General features: G+C 43.4%; 1 protein-coding gene across 2 annotated transcripts; it reads right to left on the reverse strand.

Annotated features, from left to right (window-relative positions):
• Nucleotides 1-696: 696 nt before the first annotated feature.
• On the reverse strand, nt 697-7,932 carry LOC147431696 (putative ADP-ribosylation factor GTPase-activating protein AGD9). Of its 2 annotated transcripts, XM_086494207.1 has the most exons (8): nt 7,491-7,932; nt 6,329-6,447; nt 5,769-6,237; nt 5,423-5,683; nt 5,225-5,350; nt 4,992-5,105; nt 1,603-1,723; nt 697-1,190 (listed from the first exon to the last, which is right to left on the reverse strand). In XM_086494207.1, the coding sequence occupies exons 1-7, from the start codon at nt 7,557-7,559 to the stop codon at nt 1,616-1,618; spliced, it is 1,266 nt and encodes a 421-aa protein (XP_086350333.1). In that variant the 5' UTR covers nt 7,560-7,932; the 3' UTR covers nt 697-1,190; nt 1,603-1,615. The 2 variants fall into 2 exon arrangements, with proteins under 2 accessions (XP_086350333.1, XP_086350332.1); XM_086494206.1 differs by lacking the exon at nt 697-1,190 and having other exon boundaries at nt 1,205-1,723; nt 7,491-7,930.
• Between the last annotated feature and the right edge of the window lie 320 nt (nt 7,933-8,252).

An 8,252-nucleotide genomic window follows, 5' to 3' on the forward strand; every position in this document is an offset into this window, starting at 1 on the left:
TGTAGAAACAACTCACACACACCACCTTTGAACACTTTGTACAAGCATCCTTTATTTACATCCATGACGTTTAAAAAGCAATAAAAAACATATGTCGAAATCGTTGGGATGTACCGCTTCGTTTCATAAAAACAGCTCACAATGGCAAGATAGACCTCTATTCTCAAAAAGACAAAATTATGCAAATGCTGGAGCAATCTATCAAAAATTGATGCAAGGGTATTTTTTATTAAAAATCAAATTTTGAGTACTTTAAAATCTCCCCAAACTTCCAAGGGTAGTTTGATAATTTTCTCCTTATCTTCCTTTGATTCTATCTTTCCACCCCACTAAAATCATTCCACCCCACGTAGAGGTCTCACCCAAACACCTACATTCTCTAGCAATTTAATGAGAACACAATTATTGCTAGCAATTGGTCATTGTGTGTTCAATTATTGTTCCACAAATTTAGACACAAAAGCAGCCAAGTTTTAATCAAATTTAGATGCACAAGTACTTCAATCTTCGTCATTTTCTCTGGCAACTAATTACGTTTCAACAACCAGTCTCTGATTCTTTCTTAATATGACAGAGAAGTCAATTGATGATTAAACAAACAACAATATCATCAAACCCTGATTCAAACACTAAACAGTTCACGTTATAATGGTAAAGAAAACAGTCAAACAAACAAGTAAAAGCATCGTGCATATGTACGTTTGCAACAAAACTATTTGATCACTGGAGTCCATTGCAATAACAATGTATATACATATTGAAACCCCTACATGGACATCTTCACAATTTTTCCGTTGGGTGAAATGCAAAATTGCCTTGGGTCAAAATGGATGGATGCTTAGTTTTTAGCGAACGAGCATACAGGTAAGATTTGCCTTGGACGCTTCAAATTGGGGAGAATATGATATCGGTTAGGAGGTCCTTGGTTGAAAGTTGTTGCCCATGCATTTACCTAAAAGCGCTACACAATAACCTTGTTTTCAAAAGTGGAGTTGTAAAAGGTTATATAACCTTTATCCGGGACAAGGTTTTTGGCCCACCTGCTCATGCATTCACCCAAATACTATCTTATTGTTGACCTGGGTTATGGTCATGAACTTGCTTTACTGAGCCATCGAAACACAATGCATAAGGTTCCACCGAAACTTCACGCTATATGAAAAGGCCTTCCAAGCTTTGAGTTGGATTATCTGATTGAAAAGAATTCCCAAATCTTACCGCTTCGCCCGTCAAAAGCAGAAAATTCATACATAATAACTGAATCCTTGTGTACATAGAGAACCAAATTATAGCTCCAACACTAATGAGTTGCCAAGTCATCCATATTTTCTCAATGAACAATAACCAGTGTTTTTGAATCTAAAATCAAAAATAGATAAGCTACACCAAGCGGCCGTCTCTCAAACAGAGCCTCGATTTAAACAAATGAAACCTCAGCCTCTTACCCCTCCAGCCATGTGTGGTAAGAAACCAAACTTGGTCACAAGCAGAGCTAGGCCTTAAATCTTCACAGGCCACCTCAGCCAAAAATAAAGAATTGGTGATCATATGGAGCTTCTAGGTGAATAGGACAAAATTATTTAGCAGCTAATAAACACATACATGTCCAGGCTCTTCAGCTCATGCGATCTTGCAAGTCGGCAAGAAAGCTCGACGCCACAGAGGTCAGTTTCTTCCCAGTCTGCCCCGCCATAGACTTTAGGGCCAGCATATCTTGAGATACCTGCAGGTACAAATTCAACCTATAAGCCATAAACCAACTGAAGTACTGACAATTCTGTCGTTACATGTACACCAAACTACTGACAAGATATTGCATCATTAAATGAGGAAAACATACAGGACATTGAGCTCCTCTAATTTATCATAGCAAATCTGATTCCTTTTCCCAAAGGCTTTCCTAGCAACTTCTTAACTAAAGAAACCCCAATCTTCATTCCGTCTCATGCGCCAAGATGTCTACCATGTCGACACTTAGCCATAAGCATTCCTTCTCTTCCCCAGCCAGCTGCATTTTCTTTACAAAAGACAGCAATTTATCATAAAGCCAGCGCTTTGCAAATTAGTAGTTCCAAAAGATAAACTAAGGGCATATTTTTGAAAGTCCACTCAAAACTGTGATAAGCTGCTGACATGGCATACGCCACAAGCAAGAGAGCAAAGCCAGTGACTGAGCAAAAAGTGATGCCGAACCCAAAGTTGGATTTGTGTTCAAGTGGGTCATCTGTCCATAGGGTGATTACAGTGGTTTCAGACAGTCACAAGGGGACGGGGGACGGCAGCCTAGGGCCCAGGAAACGGCGGGACGTGGACAGACCAACGGACGGGCAGAGATAGCTGCAAGGGGATGATAGGCCCAGCCATTTGGAACGCCTTTTCGGCATGGCAGCTGGTCAAGAACGGCCAACGGATGGTTTCTTTTTCAAAAAAAAACTCAGCCCAACATCTATAAACGGCCACATTTTTGGAAGGGTTTTAGGGCCCTTTTAGGAGGTGCTTTGGAGGCCTTTAAAAGAAGGCGGCCTCTTCTCTTTATCCTCAAGCTCTCCTACGCAGAGTGCTCAAGCCTCACAGGTCACTTGCTCCCTCCCTCTACTCTCGCAAGATCTCAACTTTCAAGCACCCTCTACTCTCTCAAGGCTCCAGCATCAACCTCCCAAGGCTTGATCTCTCTAGAGTCTTATCTACTCAGTCTTTTCTCTATATATACTCTCTCCTCTCTCAAGTATCAAGGCTTCAATAATCAAAGTTCAAGCTCTCAAGGGCCAAGGTTAAGAAGCTCAAAGTGTTTGAGGCCACCGAGGCGGCTAGGAGAAGCTGATGTGTTACCATTGTTCCCTCTACCATGATGAGACGGGGAGAGCAACCGGCGGTGCCCATGGAAATGGAAGGTGGCTCCAATTTTGAGGGTGGCTCTCAAGCACATCATGTTTCATTCTACATCAAGTGTATAAGTTGCCAATCGTCCCATCGCCAATCCACCCTTAAAAGAGAATTGGAATTCAAGATTGAAGGAAGAGGTGGATAGGTCAGTGCTCGGTGAGCAAGATTTTTAGTTCTACGAGGCCAGATATTCAGTTTGCAGTTTCACAAGTCAGCAGATTTATGCATAGCCCAGGGTCTAAGCATTGGCAGGCTGTCAAGAGGATTTTCCGCTACCTTAGTGGCACTTTACATCTTGTCTTGTGCATAGGTATGGTATAAGACAACTCAAATCAATATTTACGCTGACTCTTACTACGACCCTTGCTATTGCACCCATCATCGGAGACTCTTCGCACGACTTTGTTTGATAGGGAGAAGCAGAGTGTAGAGCAATGGGGTCTCCCTCATTGTCGATGGATGGAACGGCACCCACACGAGATCCGTCGATGGAGTGGTGGCCTATTCACGAGGGGAGAAGTACTTCATCGACTCTCAATATGCATCCGACATTGAAAAGGCCGCCGACGTGCTTGCGGTCGAATGGGCGACGACCATTGAGATAATTGGGCCCGAGAATGTGGTGGGCATGGCTGCAGATGGAGAGGCATCAAATAGGGGTGTCGGGGCTATCATCGAGCATATACCTGCAACTCGCCTTGTCGTTTTGCATGGCACATTGCCTCAACAACCTTCTCAAGGACATAGGGACATTGTCATGGGTTGCACCTACCATTGAGGCTGCTAACCATTTGGTCACCTTCGTTCTCAACCACGAAAAGGTGAGGTTTCTCAAAGCGGAGCTCTCTCTCCCTCTTGAAGTATTCAGAAACCCACTTTGCCCACAACTTCCTCATGCTTGGCCGCTTGTCCACTTGTGGCGGAGCACTGAGAGGGCTATTTCTTAGAGATGAGTACACCCGCATGCCAAAGTCTTCATTTGCGGTTGGCAAAGAGTGTAGAGCCTGAGCCAACAATACTGATTGGTGGGAGAAGGTGAAGACGCTTGATGCTATGGTGAAGCCCATTGTCCACCTACTTCGGGTCATTGATGGCATGCAACCATGCATAGGCAAAGTCTATGAAGCCATGGATTGGACGATTGAGAAGCTCGACAATCTTGTGGCGCATGAGCCATGAGGACGATTACGAAGAAATCAGGTCCTTGGGTGTTTCTAGGTGGAATGCCTACTACTTCCCCTACATGCAACGGCCTTCGTGACTGACCCTGAATTTCAAGGCAAAAAGCAAGAGAGTGATAAAGAGATTATGAAGAATCAACGGTTCCATTCCGGATGTTCAGCTCCACGCTGAGGAACTCACATACTGGACAGCATTCTCTCCGAAGCCACTTTGGAACAACGCCTATTTGGAATAGGGTATCTATAAGCATAGGGCCCCACTCTTTCTAGAGCGGCATGTAGGGGCTGCTCTTTCTAGAGCAGCATCTCAACAATCCTTTTTGAAGCAGCAGGAGAAAAGTTGCATGCTGCTTTGGGCAGCAAGAACACAGTATAATGGACTCAAATACTCTTTCCGACATGAGCACAGGAAAGCTATAAGAAATAACCCAAAAATACACTTCCTCTGTGCTGCTTTGCAGCAACTATACCTTTAACATAGCTGAGTGTCATACAAAACAAATAGCAAAGATTTTGAGTTAAGAACCCAAGGTCCAACCACACAAAACAGATAATCACACCATACCAACAAACAACCTCAATTGTATCCAAAAGAAAAGCCCCAAAAATCCTTGCGAGAAATATAAAAGTAGGAACACGTTACATGAGACACCCCACTCAAGACAAGGCAATCCATAAGGATGGGCAATAGTAATCTCATCTCCCCTGAGGAAGGCCCAGACAGGAGACACTAGAACCACAATCGGCAGCGACTGTATCATTCTAAAGAATGTATGCCTAAATGCCCTCTTTGGGGGGCAAAGAGCCGACAGTGCACACATGGCCTCAACAACTGATCTCATTAAATTGACCTAATATTACTGCAAAAATAGGTTGGAAAGTTCATGTATCAAATGCATGAAAAAATGGCACGAGCCACTCACATACCTGTAATGACAACTTGTTCACCAAGTCACCTGCAGTCATGTCAAATGGTGACCCATCAAAGTCGTCCCCATCCCCATTATTGAAGTAGTCAGCACTGGAAATGGCATTTGAATTCTGCAAACGGAAAAATAATTGTGCAACTTTACTGAAACATAAATAACCTCAGTTCTTGAATCCCCTGTGAAAACAAGATCGTATTGACAACTCGATACACAAAAAGCTGGCATTCATACCGCAAACTTTTGCAGCCGTGCTTGACTTTCAGGGTCCGCAGCCTGATTCTTGTCACCAAAGAACTGAGAGGATGATATTGACTTTGCATTCGCAAATTTTAGCCTTGCTTCATTGGTCTCCTCAATCTGCAAAAAGATCAATCATAAGTTCATGCTCTCCAACTCTTTCTTTTTTAATCAAGACAGACCAGACCTTACCTGTGCCTTGGGACGGCCATTCACAGGCTGCTTCTTGATGCTTGACAAACCCCCAAATTCAGAGAAAAAGTCAGCTGCACTGGACGGTGCTGAAATGTGTCCATTTGACGTGCTTTTTAAGCCATTGGACACTGGCAAAGAATCCTCAGTGTAAATAAAGCGGGAGCTTTGAAGTGGCTGGGTGGCTCCATTAGAGGCAGACGGAACAGCAGATTCTGGGGGTGGTTCCATAGGCTTCTGGTTGTACAAATTCTCGCTTGGCTAGAGAACAAAAGTTAAGGATTTAAGCAGGCATCCATGCAAATATTAGCATTACAAGACTAGACCGATCAGCTCTGAAGCAAACCTTGGACGTAAGCTTCTTTACACCTAAGTTGCCCAGCTTCCCTCCTGTTGCCTTCTTCGCAGTAACTGATGTAGGCCTCTTAACAGAGCCATTTGAAGTAGGATGAGAAGCCATAGGAGCAGATGGGGCCATGGGAGCAGTAAGAGGCTCAATCTTCACAGCCTCAATGCTCTTTACTACAAGTTTTGATTCACCAAAATCAGATGTTGCAAATTCGTCAAATCCAAGGGACTCCGTGGGCTTTGTCGACTGCACATTTGCAGCAAGAGTGTGTCCATTTGTCCCTGACTGAGAAACCTCCCGTGCAAGTAGTTGGCGATAAAGCTCTGCTGCTCTTGATGTATATTTTGACTCAATCTTTCCACCTTCAGTCCAACCATGTTGCTTGAAAAATGTGAGGCCTCTTCCATTGCCACCATAACTCATAATTTTCAGTTGCTCTGGAGTCCAGCTATCCAGATTTGTGGACCTGAAAATCCAGTAACCCAAACAAATATGTTAGCTCCAATCACATGACCAGTAAAAGTTCCAATACATATACAATAAGCTCATCATGTTACCTAACAAAGCTGATATGGACACCAAGACTACGGTGGACTGCAGAGCAATCAAGACATATGAAAATGCCATATGTCACTGAGGCCCATGTTGGATTCTTTGCAGTACAATCGAAACAAACCTGCATATAGAAGAGTTGAAGTTTAAAAGAGCCAGCATGCAAGTCACCCTTGAGAACCAAACGAATAAGCTCCTTCTAGTATTAAAGCTTCTTTCGAGGGCGAAAGAGGGGGGGTAAGCTCAAAGTAAGAAACTTTACTAAAAAGGGTCTTCCAAGATCCTTCTTATCTAAAGTAAGAACAAATAAAATCCTACTCCTCTATATTGTATAACTTCATGAAATTCAAAGAACTCGAACTCTCCCACGTGCCATTGTCTTATTTAGATCATAACATCGGGGGAATATAAGCTGGCACAAGTGACTGACAAGATATTGGAAACCATCAGAATCACGGCTAAGGTTTCAATTTCCACATCAACTAAGGATCACATTAATCCAAATTTAACTTCTAAGTTTCTAAGAGGGCGGAAAGTAAGATCTTTCCTTCAAAACTCTTCAAAAATCAGAATATTGCCTTTCCTTTATATATTCGCTATACGATCCTTCACAGATTCATTTTGTGAGGAATGGCAACCATTTATCATCATCATCATCTACAAGACCCCACGTTGCTAGAAACTTTAACATCTCATTGCCATCACCCCTGCCTAACAACCACACATGCAATGCCCACGTACTTGTATTAAAGTCTGAGAGCCAAGTAGTAAGAACACACCATACAGTTATCCCCTAGGCAAAACATGACAAATCCTCGAGAACTTGCTCAATCAATAAATGCTGAGGGAGAAAATCTCTCTGCAAATGTGCATCAAAGTCTATATTCTTACTATAAGCATTGTTCAATGTTGTGAAACGAACGCAAACGCAAGCAAAGCATTTTCACTCCCTTGTACTTGCCGGGATTTTTCTCGATGAGATGCAGCCAAGCAACAATGAGCAACCATCACCTCTCTCTCTCTCTCTCTCTCTCTCTCTCTCTCTCTCTCTCTCTCTCTCTCTCTGTGTGTGTGTGTGTGTGTGGCACGTACATGCACGCAGACACAACTCTTGGCGACGTACATTCACCACAATGGAAGACAATTCATATGGTATGGAAGGAGCACCTTGTTCTCGGATTTTAACTTGAGCTTTCTGAAGATCAAATTCTTGTCCTGGAACTCTTCGGCGGCCATGGCAAAGAGGACGAAAACGAGATGCGTTGCCCTGCTATGCAGATCTGCTGCTGCCGAGCGAGATCTGCGAGGTAGCGTTTGTTGCGTTCGTTCTACGGACAAAATGTATAAGCGTGTTTGCAAGTCCGTGACTGTGCAGCACGCCCAAGCGTCTCTGATCAGAGAGCGAGAGAGAGCCTGCGTGTGTGCGTGCAGAAGCTTGCCACCCACTAGACAAAATACAGAGAGAGAGAGAGAGAGAGAGAGAGAGATGGAGATGTGGGTAGGTAGGACGTGTAAGAAAATGTGTGTGTTTTAACTGTTAAGTATATTAGACTACAAACTACCGACAAATTGTACATGGACACAATGCAAATTTGGCCTTCCTTGCTTTGGAGCCTGTTTGGGCCTCTTTCTGCCCCCATCTCTTTTTAAAAAAAGCATGGAAGACAAGTAGCCTCCATCAAAGCACACCACCTTATAAGTAGCACATCAACCTCACCCCTCACTTGTGGTCGTTTTAACACCTCCATCAATTCCCCTGCAAAATACCTTTCTCTTTTTCAAGAACCTCACTTTCTTTGTGTCATGGCTCCTAGTGCACATGGGATCACCCAATGTCTACACATTCATGCTTGTAGCATGCTTTGTGGCCTAACTAGTGTTGTGATGTTGTGTCAACCGTTTTTATTATTTGGCACAAGCGTCCTTCAA

This window comes from Adiantum capillus-veneris, chromosome 21, assembly GCF_014529385.1.
Source record: "Adiantum capillus-veneris isolate H3 chromosome 21, ASM1452938v2, whole genome shotgun sequence".
Lineage (NCBI taxonomy): Eukaryota > Viridiplantae > Streptophyta > Polypodiopsida > Polypodiales > Pteridaceae > Adiantum > Adiantum capillus-veneris.